General features: G+C 41.8%; 1 protein-coding gene across 3 annotated transcripts; it reads left to right on the top strand.

Annotated features, from left to right (window-relative positions):
* Positions 1-7,370: 7,370 nt before the first annotated feature.
* Positions 7,371-17,831, top strand: LOC135557342 (gastrula zinc finger protein XlCGF17.1-like). Of its 3 annotated transcripts, XM_064990527.1 has the most exons (3): positions 7,371-7,904; positions 12,076-14,039; positions 15,122-17,831. In XM_064990527.1, the coding sequence occupies exons 1-2, from the start codon at positions 7,601-7,603 to the stop codon at positions 12,156-12,158; spliced, it is 387 nt and encodes a 128-aa protein (XP_064846599.1). In that variant the 5' UTR covers positions 7,371-7,600; the 3' UTR covers positions 12,159-14,039; positions 15,122-17,831. The 3 variants fall into 3 exon arrangements, with proteins under 3 accessions (XP_064846599.1, XP_064846598.1, XP_064846601.1); XM_064990526.1 differs by lacking the exon at positions 12,076-14,039; XM_064990529.1 differs by lacking the exons at positions 12,076-14,039; positions 15,122-17,831 and adding an exon at positions 11,419-11,650.
* Positions 17,832-18,148: the final 317 nt, after the last annotated feature.

Raw genomic sequence — 18,148 nt, 5'->3', positions numbered from 1 at the left:
TTTGTATGCTAGGTCGGTATCTAGCTCAAGCTTGCAAATGTTAGCCACACCTAATGCTTTTCATGAACTGTGTGGTTGTGTTATCTAGAGGGAACTTGTGTTAACACGGTAGACTCTGGTGCCTTCCTGCCGTGGGCTCAAAACAAAAGATAAAATCAACCTGCTTGCTCCTTTTTGTTTTGTCAACTTTTTGGTAGGGATGTTATGTTTGATACCGGATCTACGAGGAATGCTTAAAAATGATACTTCCGGCACCGACAGAGATGGCCGCCTCGCTTCGCGTTCCTAGGAAACTATGCAGTTTTTTGTTTTTTTTACGTGTTATTTCTTACATTAGTACCCCAGGTCATCTTAGGTTTCATTACATACAGTCGAGAAGAACTACTGTATATAAGATCAGCGTCAACTCACCATCAGTACAACCAAGAATATGTTTTTCGCGACGCGGATCCTGTGTTCTGCCTTACAAACAGGACAACGGAATGGATCGCATGCAGCGACCAAAAAAAAACGACTCCGAAAAAGAGGGAAACGAGGCGGTCTTCTGGCCAGACTACGGAGACAGGCACATCATGCCCCACTTCCTAGCATTCTTCTTGCCAATGTCCAGTCTCTTGACAACAAGGTTGATGAAATCCGAGCAAGGGTAGCATTCCAGAGGGACATCAGAGACTGTAACGTTCTGTGCTTCACGGAAACATGGCTCACTGGGGAGACGCTATCCGAAGCGGTGCAGCCAACGGGTTTCTCCACGCATCGCGCCGACAGAAACAAACACCTTTCTGGTAAGAAGAGGGGTGGGGGTGTATGCCTTATGGCTAACGAGGCATGGTGCGATGAAAGAAACATACAGGAACTCAAATCCTTCTGTTCACCTGATTTAGAATTCCTCACAATCAAATGTAGACCGCATTATCTACCAAGAGAATTCTCTTTGATTATAATCACAGTCGTATATATCCCCCCCCAAGCAGACACATCGATGGCTCTGAACAAACTTTATTTTAACTCTTTGCAAACTGGAAACCATTTATCCGGAGGCTGCATTCATTGTTGCTGGGGATTTTAACAAGGCTAATCTGAAAACAAGACTCCCTAAATTGTATCAGCATATCGATTGCGCAACCAGGGGTGGAAAAACCTTGGATCACTGTTACTCTAACTTCCGCGACGCATATAAGGCCCTGCCCCGCCCCCCTTTCGGAAAAGCTGACCACGACCCCATTTTGCTGATACCTGCCTACAGACAAAAACTAAAAAAAGAAGCTCCCACGCTGAGGTCTGTCCAACGCTGGTCCGACCAAGCTGACTCCACACTCCAAGACTGCTTCCATCACGTGGACTGGAACATGTTTCGTATTGCGTCAGATAACAACATTGACGAATACGCTGATTCGGTGTGCGAATTCATTAGAATGTGCGTTGAAGATGTCGTTCCCATAGCAACGATTAAAACATTCCCTAACCAGAAACCGTGGATTGATGGCAGCATTCGCGTGAAACTGAAAGCGCGAACCACTGCTTTCAATCAGGGCAAGGTGTCTGGTAACATGACTGAATACAAACAGTGCAGCTATTCCCTCCGTAAGGCTATCAAACAAGCTAAGCGTCAGTACAGAGACAAAGTAGAATCTCAATTCAACGGCTCAGACACAAGAGGCATGTGGCAGGGTCTACAGTCAATCACGGACTACAGGAAGAAATCCAGCCCAGTCACGGACCAGGATGTCTTGCTCCCAGGCAGACTAAATCACTTTTTTGCCTGCTTTGAGGACAATACAGTGCCACTGACACGGCCTGCAACGGAAACATGCGGTCTCTCCTTCACTGCAGCAGAGGTGAATAAAACATTCAAACGTGTTAACCCTCGCAAGGCTGCAGGCCCAGACGGCATCCCCAGCCGCGCCCTCAGAGCATGCGCAGACCAGCTGGCTGGTGTGTTTACGGACATATTCAATCAATCCCTATACCAGTCTGCTGTTCCCACATGCTTCAAGAGGGCCACCATTGTTCCTGTTCCCAAAAAAGCTAAGGTAACGTAGCACTCACGCCCCGTAGCACTCACTTCCGTCATCATGAAGTGCTTTGAGAGACTAGTCAAGGACCATATCACCTCCACCCTACCTGACACCCTAGACCCACTCCAACTTGCTTACCACCCAAATAGGTCCACAGACGATGCAATCTCAACCACACTGCACACTGCCCTAACCCATCTGGACAAGAGGAATACCTATGTGAGAATGCTGTTCATCGACTACAGCTCGGCATTCAATACCATAGTACCCTCCAAGCTCGTCATCAAGCTCGAGACCCTGGGTCTCGACCCCGCCCTGTGCAACTGGGTACTGGACTTCCTGACGGGCCGCCCCCAGGTGGTGAGGGTAGGTAACAACATCTCCTCCCCGCTGATCCTCAACACTGGGGCCCCACAAGGGTGCGTTCTGAGCCCTCTCCTGTACTCCCTGTTCACCCACGACTGTGTGGCCACGCACGCCTCCAACTCAATCATCAAGTTTGCGGACGACACAACAGTGGTAGGCTTGATTACCAACAACGATGAGATGGCCTACAGGGAGGAGGTGAGGGCCCTCGGAGTGTGGTGTCAGGAAAATAACCTCACACTCAACGTCAACAAAACTAAGGAGATGATTGTGGACTTCAGGAAACAGCAGAGGGAGCACCCCCCTATCCACATCGATGGAACAGTAGTGGGGAGAGTAGCAAGTTTTAAGTTCCTCGGCATACACATCACAGACAAACTGAATTGGTCCACTCACACAGACAGCATCGTGAAGAAGGCGCAGCAGCGCCTCTTCAACCTCAGGAGGCTGAAGAAATTTGGCTTGTCACCAAAAGCACTCACAAACTTCTACAGATGCACAATCGAGAGCATCCTGGCGGGCTGTATCACCGCCTGGTACAGCAACTGCTCCGCCCTCAACCGTAAGGCTCTCCAGAGGGTAGTGAGGTCTGCACAACGCATCACCGGGGGCAAACTACCTGCCCTCCAGGACACCTACACCACCCGATGTTACAGGAAGGCCATAAAGATCATCAAGGACATCAACCACCCGAGCCACTGCCTGTTCACCCCGCTATCATCCAGAAGGCGAGGTCAGTACAGGTGCATCAAAGCTGGGACCGAGAGACTGAAAAACAGCTTCTATCTCAAGGCCATCAGACTGCTAAACAGCCACCACTAACATTGAGTGGCTGCTGCCAACACACTGACACTGACTCAACTCCAGCCACTTTAATAATGGGAATTGATGGGAAATGATGTAAATATATCACTAGCCACTTTAAACAATGCTACCTTATATAATGTTACTTACCCTACATTATTCATCTCATATGTATACGTATACACTATACTCTATATCATCGACTGCATCCTTATGTAATACATGTATCACTGGCCACTTTAACTATGCCACTTTGTTTACATACTCATCTCATATGTATATACTGTACTCGATACCATCTACTGTATCTTGCCTATGCTGCTCTGTACCATCACTCATTCATATATCCTTATGTACATATTCTTTATCCCCTTACACTGTGTATAAGACAGTAGTTTAGGAATTGTTAGTTAGATTACTTGTTGGTTATTACTGCATTGTCGGAACTAGAAGCACAAGCATTTCGCTACACTCGCATTAACATCTGCTAACCATGTGTATGTGACAAATAAAATTTGATTTGATTTGATGATTTGATTTGATTTGCTTCCAAAACACTAAGCAGTATATTTCAAAGCAGTGTGCTGATGCCTGTATCACTTTATCAGCAGCACGTCATCAATGACTTCTGAAGATTAATTTCGTCGAACCTGATTGGTGTGGTATTGGGCTTGTGCGACACTGCAGGCGACTGCCAGCTGACTGATTTACAAATCACCTTATATCATAAATAACTACTCATTATTATTTATAAATCAGTCAGCCAGTCACCATTTACCCACAATTCAGCATGAATTTCATGCTCTCGAACATGGCCAGTGGTTTAGTAGATGACATAAAGGCGATGCTGCGCATGCTCTAGGGCATGTGGGACGTCATCTATAATAATGTGACTGTTCTAAATTCTGTGTTGCTTAAACCTGTTGAACCTACATTACTGTTCAAAAGTTTGGGGTCAATTAGAAATGTCCTTGTTTTCCATGAAAACAGGTATGAACTGAGTTGCATAATGAATAGGAAATATTGTCAAGATGTTGACAAGGTTATAAATAATGATTTATAATTGGAATAATAATTGTGTCCTTCAAACTTTGCTTTAGCAATTACAGCCTTGCAGACCTTTGGCATTCTTGTTGTCAATTTATTGAGGTAATCTGAAGAGATTTCCCCCCATGCTTCCTGAAGCATCTTCCACAAGTTGGATTGGCTTGATGGGCACTTCTTACGTATTATACGGTCAAGCTGCTCCCACATCAGCTCAATAGGGTTGAGATCCGGTCACTGTGCTGGCCACTCCATTATAGACATAATACCAGCTGACTGCTTCTTCTCTAAATAGTTATTGTATAGTTTGGCACTGTGCTTTGGGTCACTGTCCTGTTGTAGGAGGAAATTGGCTTTTTTCCAATGTCTGTGTTATTTCGCCCATCTTAATCTTTTCTTTCTTTTTAAACGGTCTGAGATATGGATTTTTCTTTGCAACTCTGCCTAGAAGGTCAACATCCTGAAGTCGCCTTTTCACTGTTGAGACTGGTGTTTTGCGGGTACTATTTAAGCCAGTTGAGGACTTGTGAGGCGTCTGTTTCTCAAATTAGATACTAATGTACTTGTCCTCTTGCTCAGTTGTGCACTGGGAACACCTTCTATTCTGGTTAGGCCAGTTTGCGCTTTTCTGTGAAGGGAGTAGTACACAGCATTGTACGAGATCTTCAGTTTCTTGGCAATTTCTCACATGGAATAGCCTTCATTTCTCAGAAATAGAACAGACTAACGATTTTCAGAAGAAAATTATTTGTTTCTGGCCATTTTGAGCCTGTAATCGAAACAACAAATGCTGATGCTCTAGATACTCAACTAGTCTAAAGAAGGCCAGTTTTATTTCTTATTTAATCAGAACAATATTTTTCAGCTGGGCTAACATTATTGCAAAATTATTTTCAATGAGCAATTAGCCTTTTAAAATGAGAAACTTGGAGAATTTAAAATATAGAATATATTTTTATTTGTTTAACACTTTTGTTTTGGTTACTACATGATTCCATATGAGTTATTTCATAGTTTTGATATCGCCACTATTATTCTACAATGTAGACACTAGTTACAATAAAGAAAAAACATTGAATTTGAAGGTGTGTCCAAACAATTGACCGGTATTGTATATGCACTGTGGAGGAGAACTGATCCTCGAACTGTACAAAGGCATAATATCTACAGCAGGAACAACAGTCTGTGTTTTAAAAGGCCCAGCTGGATTGAATTGAGCTATTTAAAATGACATATTTGAATGTCAAATGATTTGTTCTGTTTGTCAATACAAGACAGGGTATGTGGAGGCTTGGCCTATTTGTGGTAGATTTGGGGGAGTATTTGACATGTCAGTTGGAATAGTGATACATTTTTGGAGGTACCCTTGTCACTACAGCCAATCAATGAGCTGCTTCCCTTCCCCCACATCTCAGGCAGTTCTGTTACTCACAACACTTCCTGCTTTCCTCAAAAATGGAAAAACCCACTGAGGTAAAGCCTTGCCATTTTTTTACAATTAGGAAATAATATTTCATGTTTTACGCGTACCTCAGCCAGAATTGTGAATGGTTAGGAAATAATATTTCATGTTTTACGCGTACCTCAGCCAGAATTGTGAATGGTTAGGAAATAATATTTCATGTTTTACGCGTACCTCAGCCAGAATTGTGAATGGTTAGGAAATAATATTTCATGTTTTACGCGTACCTCAGCCAGAATTGTGAATGGTTAGGAAATAATATGTCATGTTTTACTTGTACCTTAGCCAGCATTGTGAATGGTTAGGAAATAATATGTCATGTTTTACTCGTACCTCAGCCAGCATTGTGAATGGTTAGGAAATAATATGTCATGTTTTACTTGTACCTTAACCAGCATTGTGAATGGTTAGGAAATAATATGTCATGTTTTACTCGTACCTCAGCCAGCATTATGAATGGTTAGGAAATAATATGTCATGTTTTACTTGTACCTTAGCCAGCATTGTGAATGGTTAGGAAATAATATGTCATGTTTTACTCGTACCTCAGCCAGCATTATGAATGGTTAGGAAATAATATGTCATGATTTACTCGTACCTCATCCAGCATTGTGAATGGTTAGGAAATAATATGTCATGTCTTACTTGTACCTTAGCCAGCATTGTGAATGGTTAGGAAATAATATGTCATGATTTACTTGTACCTTAGCCAGCATTGTGAATGGTGTCTGATGCAATGACAAACTAGACCATGGCAGTAAATCTAATACCTAGGTGTTTTTAGTCATGCATGAAAGGTCTGGGGTGGTTCTGTGGTTATAAGTTACTGACCATTTCTGGCCATGCTGGCAGGGTCTGAATCAAACCCAATGTCCACTTGGCACACTGGCAGGGTCTGAATCAAAACCAATGACCACTAGGCACACTCAGGGTCTGAATCAAACCCAATGTTAAGGGGAGGGAAGATTGGTTAAGAGGGTGATGATTATTGTTGTTCTACTGCCTGATTGTTATGCAAAAACACTGTTAACAAAAGCTTTGTTAAATCAGCATAACAGTTTTCAGCTGTGCTAACATAATTGCAAAAGAGTTTTCTAATGATCAATTAGCCTTTTAAATTATACACTTGGATTAGTTAACACAACGTGCCATTGGAACACAGCAGTGATGGTTGCTGATAATGGGCCCCTGTACACCTATGTAGATATTCCATGAAAAAATCTGCCGTTTCCAGCTACAATAGTCATTTACAACAATAACAATGCCAACACTGTATTTCCGATCAATATGATGTTATTTTAATGGACAAATAAAAGTGATTTTCTTTCAAAAACTATTAGATTTTCTATGTGACCCCAAACATTTGTACGGTAGTATACATCTACATGATGTATTGTTACACCAATAGCTAGCTACTTATTTAGATTTAGTATGACTTAATGAAACTGTCTTAAATGTGCTGTAGTAAACATTTTTTCTTCGCACTAATCAATCAACACATTTTGTATGTCTAACTATAATAGTATTATTTAATTAAATCAATTTAAAATAATCTTTGTCCGAAAATAAAATATGATCCAGTTGACTGCGTTTCCCACTCCAGTCAGCAGACGGCGATGTGCGTCTTTCAGGCGATGCTGCTAGGGTGACGTAAAATCTAGTGGACGGTTCTTCATAAACAGCTCTTCAACCACCTCGGTAGCTTGCAAGCCAACATAGCAGGAAGATTCAAGCTATTTAGACGCTTTCGGTGTATATTAGCTTCTGTGTTTTAGACACGCTTCTGTCTTATTTACTTGTTAACCTATTTAATATTACGTTTTTATTAGTCAGCTATAGTAGCTGGCTGGTTAAGTTAGCACTAGCATGGTCACTAATGATAGCTAGCTAGCTAACATCCCGGAACATGAGCTCCCTAAACTACTCCCCTCCTGTTAAAGAAGAGGAGGTCTGCTGGACGGAGAAAGATGCTCTGCGGCTGAAGATTGTCGTGAAAGAGGAGAAGGAAGAGGAGGATGTCACAGTAAAACAAGAAGTAGAGGGTGAGGCTGTTACCGTGAAAGAAGAAGAGGAAGACTCGTTCAGAGTGAAAGAGGAGGATGTTACAGTAAAAGAAGAGGAGGATGCAGATTTTGGATTGAAGAAGGAAGGAGAGATTACTGTCACATTGAAAGATGAAAAGGTGGAAATCAGAGATCTGAGTAACACCAGTAAGTATCGCCTTAAATTAGTTTTTAACTTTGGATATTCGGAGTTGGCTCGTCAATATCTCTTCAGTGGAGGGCCCTAGAATTATGACTGTTATGTCTAGAATCAGACTATGTAGAGAGCAAGCTACCCCTTGTTTGACTTAGACTATTCTCAAATATATATGTTATCTGCTGACCGCAGACTGGGGGGCATGGCTTGTAGTGGTTTTCATGTAGTGATTTTTTTACTACACACGTTGCTGCCCAATAGTGCCATGCGAGAGTTGTTGGCTACACCAAAGATTATGGATATACTGACAAGATGTCTCTTCGCCCTAACAAGGGGAGTCGTTGTCCACAAAGCGGCACTGCTGGTTCTCTAGCTCACACCTTTCTTTGGATTGGTGGATACTAATAATTATTGTAATCATTAAAAATATATTCTATGAGTTGTTGAAATCAACCGCCTGTATTCAATGGAGAGAGATGCTAAGCTACTAGCCTCATTTCATGAATATGCATAACCATCTGGAGACCACTCCTACAGTGTTTTATTAGAACACACCGTTCTATACAGTCTACCTGATAGAGGTTCATATCTGACAGATGAAAATCTCTTTTAGGAACTTAGAAAGATGGGGAGTCTAAAACTGCAACAACTAGAATTGTGCCTTTTGGCTTCTGGACAATGAAATAAAGTTTTATATGAAAACCAATAAAACAGGAGAGAAAATGACATAGTGGTGTGTCCAATAGAACAGGAGAGAAAATGACATAGTGGTGGGTCCAATAGAACAGGAGAGAAATGTCACAGTGGTGGGTCCAATAGAACAGGAGAGAGATGGCACAGTGGTGGGTCCAATAGAACAGGAGAGAAATGGCACAGTGGTGGGTCCAATAGAACAGGAGAGAAATGACACAGTGGTGGGTCCAATAGAACAGGAGAGAAATGACACAGTGGTGGGTCCAATAGAATAGGAGATAAATGGCATAGTGGTGTGTCTAATAGAACAGGAGAGAATTGTCATAGCGGTGGGTCCAACAGGTAAATAAATTGTCCCAAATGACAAATTACTCCTGTCTACACAGAAATCAATAAAATTCTTGACCAGAAAGCATGACGTTGCCACAGAGGAATCAGGGATCATTAGCTTCTTTAAAAAAATGCCTGTGTTTGGTTTTAAATCACAAGCTTGTAAGCTTATGCCTATTTGGGCAATGCGTGTGGCAATATGCCTTGCTGATTATTGAGTTGTGGCTGTCAGTGAAAAGCAGCTCAAATATGTGTGAAGATAATGTCTCTTGAGTAATTTAAACTGTTGAGTCAAGAAGAAGGGGAGGTTTGTGTGGTGAAGATATTGGTGAGTCTCTCTTCAGAATTTCCTCCGCTGGCTTCCACCAATTCTTGCTCCTTCATTGTTTCATTGTGTGTATTGATTTCCCTTAGATTGAGTTTATTATATCAATTCCCCATTACAAATAAATATAAATAGTCTATCACTAGTTAACTGAAATACTTACCAATCTTGGCTTTAAGCAAAGGACCAACACAGTCCACCAGAAACCTGCTGGAAGGTTTGTCAAAAGCAGGAATAGGCTGCAAAGGTGCAACTGGTTCGGCTTGGTTCGGTTTACCTGCCCGCTGGCAAACGCCACAGGATTTACAGTGAGCCACAACATCCTGTTTCAGCCTTCTTGTTGACCCCAAGATGGCCTGCCATACTACCATCGTGAACCAACCTCAGTATCTCTTGTTGAAGTGCAACTGGAACAACAATTTTAGATAAATTGGGCCAATCGTCTTGTCCAGAAGTGGAGCGAGAACACCATTTACTCGTTAGAACGCTGTTTCCTCGTTAGAACGCTGTTTCCTCGTTAGAACGCTGTTTCCTCGTTAGAACGCTGTTTCCTCGTTAGAACGCTGTTTCCTCGTTAGAACGCCGTTTCCTCGTTAGAACGCCGTTTCCTCGTTAGAACGCCGTTTCCTCGTTAGAACGCCGTTTCCTCGTTAGAACACCATTTCTGTCAAAATTACCAATGGAAACTTCATTAAACTCCTCTTCTGGATGTATCTCAGCAAAAAGATTGTTCATCAATCAGCTGCTTCCGAGAAACATCTCTTCTCTGTTCAGCGATCAGCTGCTTCCTAGACATCCAAGTGTCAACTATAGGGATCCTCTCTTCATTCAGAGGTTCTACAAACTCTCACCTTTGGGGTTTTCAAAGGAGAGGTCAACTCTGGAGGTTTACCGAAATCAGGATCACCCATAAATGTTTGACAGATCGACCATGGTGGGATCGTTAACATCCTCAACACTAGACTTGCCCCCGGTGAATTTCCTAGACCGAGCACGTGTCATGGCACATGCTAAGAACACTGTGGGGTACTTTTCTGATAACCCATCAGGTTCCTTAATTCTGGGTTCCTTACAAACAACAGGATTTGGCACAACCTTCCCTCCAGCCAAATAATTTCCCAATATGAATGAGACCCCCTTCACCGGTAGGCTAGGACTCACTCCAACGACAACGGAATGAGATATAAGATCAGATTCCAGTTCCACATTATATAAAGGAACTTCCATGCAACCCATCTCCACGCCTTGTACTAACACACTGTAACCAGTTGCTGAAGTGTCAAAAGATAAAACACCCTCCAACATGAAGGGCTTCCCCAGTATAGTACTGTAGAAACACCCTCCAACATGAAGGGCTTCCCAGTATAGTACTGTAGAAACACCCTCCAACATGAAGGGCTTCCCAGTATAGTACTGTAGAAACACCCTCCAACATGAAGGGCTTCCCAGTATAGTACTGTAGAAACACCCTCCGACATGAAGGGCTTCCCCAGTATAGTACTGTTTTTAAGAAGGTTATACCAAGGATGATTTTGCGTTCTGATTTTGAATTGTAAGACCCCTTGAAGTATCAACAAAAAATATTAAAAAGTTAATTAATGTCAAAACATGATTTGGCCGTACTGCTGTAACCCATAGTAAGACATTGGATAACATTCACAAAATGGAACAACAGTAACCATAGTAACATTGTTTCCCCCAAAAATCTAAAGGAAGTTTGTTCGGAAGTGTCTGTCCTTTATGAGATATATAAAACAAAATGTCTTTAACCCCTTATTTATGTCACTAAAGTCTTTCCACATTTTGTTATGTTACAGCCTTATTCTACAATAAATAAAAATCCGACTCATTCTACACATAATACCCCATAATGAAAAAGCGAAAATGGGTTTTTAGAAAAAAAATCACATTTATTTAAAAAACAGAAACAAATGCCTTATTTACCTAAGTATTCAGACCTTTGCTATGAGACACTAAATTGAGCTCAGGTGCATCTTGTTTCCATTAATCATCCTTGAGATGTTTCTTCAACTTGATTGGAGTCCACCTGTTGTAAATTCAATTGATTGGACATTATTTGGAAAGGCACACACCTGTCTGGCTACCACCGCATTCTGAAACGGTATGCCATCCCATCTGGTTTGCGCTTAGTGGGACTATCATTTGTTTTTCAACAGGACAATGACCCAGCACTCCTCCAGGCTGGGTTAAGGGCTATTTGACCAAAAAGGAGAGTGATGGAGTGCTGCGTCAGATGACCTGGCCGCCACAATCACTCGACCTCAACCCAATTAAGATGGTTTGGGATGAATTGGACAGCAGCGTGAAGGAAAAGCAGCCAACGAGTGCTCAGCATATGTGGGAACTTCTTCAAGACTGTTGGGAAAGCATTCCATATATTTTGAGTAGTTTACCACGTTTTTGGTTACTACATGATTCCATATGTGTTTTCATAGTTTTCACTATTATTCTACAATGTATAAATAAAAAACAAGAATAACCCTTGAATGAGTAGGTGTGTCCAAACTTTTGTCTGGTACTGTATATCTCATGAATGTTTATACATTCAGTTACAAAAACCACTTTCTTACCACTTCTTCCATAGTCAAACAATGTAAGGAAAGCTTTTTTTTAATCAAAAGGGACGCTGTCAAAATGTTTTGAAGTCAAATTGATTTACCCAGCCTACAAAGCACAACAGCCACTCTGTGATGACTAGTTCTGCTCTTTTATTGAGGTATCTATTCTAGGTTAAACCTCATAGGAAGACAGCTTTATCATGTGGAGGTTTCATTCAGGTCTCTGTATAACTAGATACTGTTTGTCTTTGGCAGGAGAGAGACCAGACTCTCACTATGACAGCAGGAAGAGTCCTTCAGGGGAACCAGACCCAGAGACGCCCAAACCAGCGAGATAACACCACTGCTTCCACTGTGAAAAGAGTTTTCGCTGTTTAGGGAACCTAAAACTGCATGAGAGGACACACAGGAGAAAAGCCTTTACAATGTTCCCAGTGTGGAAAGAGTTTTACCCTGTTAGCTAACCTGAAAAGGCATGAGAGAATACACACAGGAGAAGAGCCTTACCACTGCTTCCAGTGTAGAAAGAGTTTTACCGTGTTAGCTACCCTGAAAAGGCATGAGAGAATACACACAGAAGAAAAGCCGGGCACTGAAGATGTGGATGTCGATTTAAGGCAGCCCCCCGCACCCGTCTGATTCAGAGTGGTTGGGTTAAATGCAGAAGACACATTACAATTGAATGCATTCAGTTGTACAACTGACTAGGTATCCCCCTTTCCCGTTCCCTTTTATAGAGCTCTGCTCAGCCTATAAACATGAAAGTAAGGTTAGATTTAATGTTCTACATTATTATTAGGGGCGGCCACCAAGTTATGAAAATTATGGTATGTTCTGAAAACTGACTTCAGGTTTTTGAGGAATCTAGCCTCGCAGGAAGACAGTTTTATTTTATGGAGGTTTAATTCCATTCTCTTTTTAGTATTTAACTAAATACTCTGTCTTTGGTAGGAGAGGGACCAGACTTCTCACTGTTCCCACTGTGGAATGAGTTCTATTCAGTTAGGGAGCCGGAAGGAGCATAAGAGGAAACACACGATAAAAGTCCAACCACTGCTCTCTCTCTGTGTGGAAGGACATTTTCCCAGTCAGAGAACCTGAAATTACATGAGAAAATAGAATGGCTGTATTCTGACTAATATTTTTGACTGAGAATTTGTGTTTTTGTTTATGCCACATGAAAACATATTGTTTATGATTATACCTGTCCATATATGGTGCCACAGTTGACAATGCATGTCAGAGAAAATTCCAAGCCATGAGGTCGAAGAAATTGTCCATAGAGCTCCGAGACAGGATTGTGTTGAGGCACAGATAGGGGAAGGGTACCAAAAAATATCTGCAGCATTGAAGGTCCCCACGAGCCCATTCTTAAATGGAAGAAGTTTGGAACCACCAAGACTCTTCCTAGAGCTGGCCGCCCGGCCAAACTGAGCAGTAAGGGGAGAAGGACCCGATGTTCACTCTGACAGAGTTCCTCTGTGGAGATGGGAGAACCTTCCAGAAGGACAATCATCTCATGCAGCACTCTACCAATCAGGCCTTTATGGTTGAGTGGCCAGATGGAGGCCACTCCTCAGTAAAAGGCACATGACAGCCTGCTTGGAGTTTGACAAAGGGCACCTAAAGGACTCTCAGACCATGAGAAACAAGATTCAGTGGTCTGATTAAACCAAGATTGAACTCTTTGGCCTGACTGCCAAGCGGCTGCCCTGACTGCCAAGCGGCTGCCCTGACTGCCAAGCGGCTAGCCTGGCGTAAAGCGTGGTGGTGGCGGAAGCATCATGCTGTGGAGATGTTTTTCAGCTGCAGGGACTGGGAGACTAGTCAGGATCGAGGGAAAGGTGAACAGAGTGCAGAGAGATACTTGATGAAAACCTGCTACAGAGAGCTCAGGACCTCAGACTGGGGCGAAGGTTCACCTACCAAAAGGACAATGACCCAAAGCCCACAGCCAAGACAGCTCAGGAGTGACTTCGGGACAAGTCTCTGAATATCCTTGAGTGGCCCAGCCAGAGCCCGGACTTGAACTCGATCAAACGTCTCTGGAGAGACCTGAAAATGGCTGTGGAGCAAAGCTCCCCATCCAGCCTAACAGGGCTTGAGAGGATCTGCAGAGAATAATTGGAGAAACTCTCCAAATACAGGTGTGCCAAGCTTGTAGTGTCATACCCAAGAAGGCTGGAGGCTGTAATCGCTGCCAAAGGTGTTTCAACAAAGTACGTAGTAAAGAGTCTGAATACTTACGTAAATATGATTTTTCTGTTTATTTTAATAAATTAGCAAAAAAATCTAAGAACCTGTTTTTGGTTTGTCATTATGGGGTATTGTAGATAGTTTTTGAAAATCCATTTTAGAATAAGGCGGTAATGTACAAAAATTTGGAAAAAGTGAAGGGGTCTGAATACTTTCCAAATGCACTGTATTGTTAACCATGTAGGAGCAGTATAGACCCAGTCTGTTCATTTATATGCATCTACATGATGTATTGTTACAGTAGGTCTGTGTTGTTGTTGTTAGGTGAAGTTATAGATCCTACAGTAGGTTTATATTAGGTGAAGTTATGGACCAATTAGTGTACAAACCCTCTGTACTGGTTGAAGTGTTTAAGTATAAAGCAGTTGATTTGCAACAGTAACACACAGGACATTCAAACAGGTCGTACAATTATAATCCAAAAGTAATGTGAAATGCACTCATAAGCAACCTGTAAATGGAGGCTATTTTTGCTGTCAGCCTATGAGAACTCCCCTGAATTTTCCCCCACGGTGGTGAATTAGTGAATAGACACAGAACTTAATGTGAGCCGTGAGTCGAGTAGCACTCCTGATCTTGCACTGTAATATTCAGAATACTTTGTGAAAAACTAAAATCTGTGCTCACCATTTTTGCTCCAGGTAGATATATTACATCCATAACTATTGGTTTCCTCATTAGCAGGGAGGAGTTAATGCAATCAAATTGTGTGCGCATCGCCCTTGTGCTGCAGTTTTAGCAAACACGGTCAGAGGCCTATATTGGAGACCAAAAGTCGTCTGGCACAGTACTTAGGATTTCAACAACTTTAACTTTCTTCTAGCCTAAAATCATCGATGTTTCTACTGATGTGAAAACAAGACTAAATAGGACTTTCTCACTTGACTGTCTTAAGACCATTGTCAAATAATTTTGACATTCATTACAGACAATTACAGTCAATTGTTCTACAACATCATGGCTACGCTGTTGGCATCACCTTTTTGCAGTGGATTTCTGCTGTTGTGGGCCTTTAACCATCTGTCTGACTTTGTTGTTCACACAGGAGAGAGACTTGGCTATCATGGATCCTCTGGGGAGCCTCAACAACAACATCATGATGCTGACGAGGCAGAGAAGAGTCTTTCCACATCAGAATTCCTCAAGAAACACCAGAGACCCACAGGGAAAAAATCTCATTGCTGCTCTGACTGTGGGAAGAGATTTACCTCCTCAGCAGGCATTACAATTCATCAGAGAATCCATACAGGAGAGAAACCTTATTGCTGTGATCAATGTGGGAAGAGATATCTTACATGTAGCAGTCTGACTAAACACCAGAGAACACACACAGGAGAGAAACTTTTTAACTGCTCTGACTGTGGAAAGAGTTTTGTTTCTTCAGGATGTTTAGAATCACACCTGAGAACACACACAGGAGAGAAACCTTATAGATGTGATCAATGTGGGAATAGATATGTTACATCTAGCAGTCTGACTAAACATCAGAGAACACACACAGGAGAGAAACCATATAACTGTAAACAATGTGGGAAGACTTTTAGTCAGTCATTCAGCCTGATATCACACCAGAGAACACACACAGGAGAGAAACCTTATAGCTGTGATCAATGTGGGAAGAGTTTTGTTACGTCTAGCAGTCTGACTATACACCAGAGAACACACACAGGAGAGAAACCTTATAGCTGTGATCAATGTGACAAGAGATACTCTAGTAAAAGATCTCTGATCAAACATCAGAAAATACATACAGGAAGGAGTTGTTTCACGATATCAATGAAATAGAATCTCACTATTTAGAATGTTTTAAGGTTATAGTAGGAGTATTTTAATATTGTCATAATGTAGAACCCTAAATATTTGTCCCCTGTTCTATTGATTTCAGCATAAGGATATTGGCCTCAGGGGGAAATCCAGGCTCTGAATTGAAGAGTACTATTTATGTGGTCTAACAAATAGTGACTAACAAAAAAATAGTTGTGTTGCACTTAGTGTTGGTGACCCACTTGAATCAAAATGTAGCTAGCTGTTTTCTACAAATTGTCTTCTAACCAGTGATGTACACATTTCCCAGATTCCGTGTGTTTTTTGAGCTGTTAGTTTTAACAGGACGTGTAAGTGAATTATTGCCAATACATATGAAAAAGGGATGTACATTTGGTGTTGATATTTTATATTTACAATTCATGTAATATTTAGTCATTGTGATTATTTATGCAACCAACTGACAATTTTTGTTTGCAATTATATTGACATTGTTGCCCTGCTTTTAGAATATCAGGGTTCATTCTCAGATGTGCCAACCCAAATGTACTAGAGAATGACATTATGGACTGGGCCCCGATCCAACAACATGCCTATCAAGTGAACCCTGAAAAGAGAAACTCCTCTGTGAGGTGTAAAGTTACTAAGGATATTGCAGGATTTCCCTCTTGAAATCAGACATGTCCGTGGTAAGGACAACTTGGTTGCTGATTGTCTCAAGGGTGGGCAGTCAAAAATATTTGTGTTTTGTGTTTGCCAGTGCGTTACCATGGATAACAATTTATTTTGACTGCACATTTTTCCGTATTGGAGATGAGTTTTGTTTAGGTTCTAGAGTTCTGATTCTTTTTTGTTTGGGGGATACCTAGTCAGTTGTACAACTGAATGCATTCAACTGAAATGTGTCTTCGGTACACTGATTGGTGTCACCTCATTAGTAGGTATGTGTTACACCTGTGCTGGTCCAGGTTCTATTTAAGAGTGTCTGGCCCAGTGCTCCAGTTGTCTTGATGGATGTTGAGAGTCAACACCTTTAGTTGCTCCACCTTTTTGGTTTCCCTCCTGTCTTTAAGTTTGGTGTGGGTGTTTCTTTTGTTTGCCTCTTCTTGGGCAGATATAGTGTCGATCATGGTGGGTGTCTTTTATGTCCCAGTTTATATCCCAGTTGTTGTTACTAGTCAACTTTCAGTGGATACCCCCATAGTGTCTTTCAGAACCCCTCCTAAAACCCCACCTGTTTAGTTGTGGCTGTTGTCAGTGACTCTTTGTTAATTCCCTCTTCTATTTAAGTGACATTTCTGGATTTCTTGATGGGGAACGTAACAACAAAACAACAAACAATGGATTAAAACAAGCTGTTTTGTTTCATCCATGTCTAAAATGTGCTGTATAAATAAAGCTTGATTTGATCATATTGTAAAACAAATTAACCCAATGACTGACCAATCAACAGACTCTTGGTCCCTCTTAGTATGAAAAACAGTATCAATCCCACTTTTCAAGCCTGCTGAAGGAGTGGTAAACACCCCTGGCTCTACCAGGGGCTTGCGGTGGTCTCCCACAGACATCTCCATGATGTCATGTTTTGTGGCCATGCTGTTCCATTTTTTTGACTGCCCCTGCAACCCAGAAACACATTTAGTTATATTATATAAAACACTCAAAGAAATGGATATGGAGCGTCTATGGCCTCAGTTACACCTGGCACCTAAATGTGACTTCTGTCATCCGATCATTCCAGGCTGTATTAGGTTCAGATCTACCAGGATGGGCCTTTGACAGTCTGGATGCAGTCAGGCCTCCGAATATGCATAAGCAATATAAAGAGCGGGTGAATGAGTGGGGAAAAGTACATTTGACACAAATGACCATAATATCAAATGTGTGTGTCTGCGGTTAAAATAACTCATTTAGTCAAAAGGGGTGAGAAATTACACCAATATCAGTGGACAACTTGCACTAATATAAATAAACATAGATGATCAAACATATTTCCTTTTGCTTACGTGATGAACCGCTAAGGGAACACATATTTACCATCTAAACCATGTGACCTCTCACCTCTCTGGCTGTCATGCAGCGAAGGAAGAAGTGTGACCGAGAGCTCCCGATAAATCTTTAACAAACTTATCCTAAAACTTTAACTTCACCCATACTGATTACTACACTGTAGTACACTGCCAAGTGTGGGGATATGTCTACGAGACAACAACAACATACTGATTACTACACTGTAGCCAAGTGTGATATGCCTACGAGACAAAAACAAGGCAAGGGAGGCCAAGAAGCAGGTCAAGAAACGACGAAG

The sequence above is a fragment of the Oncorhynchus masou genome, chromosome 16 (assembly GCF_036934945.1).
Source record: "Oncorhynchus masou masou isolate Uvic2021 chromosome 16, UVic_Omas_1.1, whole genome shotgun sequence".
Lineage (NCBI taxonomy): Eukaryota > Metazoa > Chordata > Actinopteri > Salmoniformes > Salmonidae > Oncorhynchus > Oncorhynchus masou.
Note: the sequence above shows the minus strand (reverse complement) of the source record. Positions and strands in the feature narration are given on the sequence as shown.

Excerpts from the sequence above, each read along its gene's own strand:
- LOC135557342 (XM_064990526.1), top strand. The coding sequence starts at position 7,601 with ATGAGCTCCCTAAACTACTCCCCTCCTGTTAAAGAAGAGGAGGTCTGC. Across the intron at positions 7,905-15,121 it reads CAGAGATCTGAGTAACACCA|GAGAGAGACTTGGCTATCAT; the intron begins GTAAGTATCGCC and ends TTGTTCACACAG.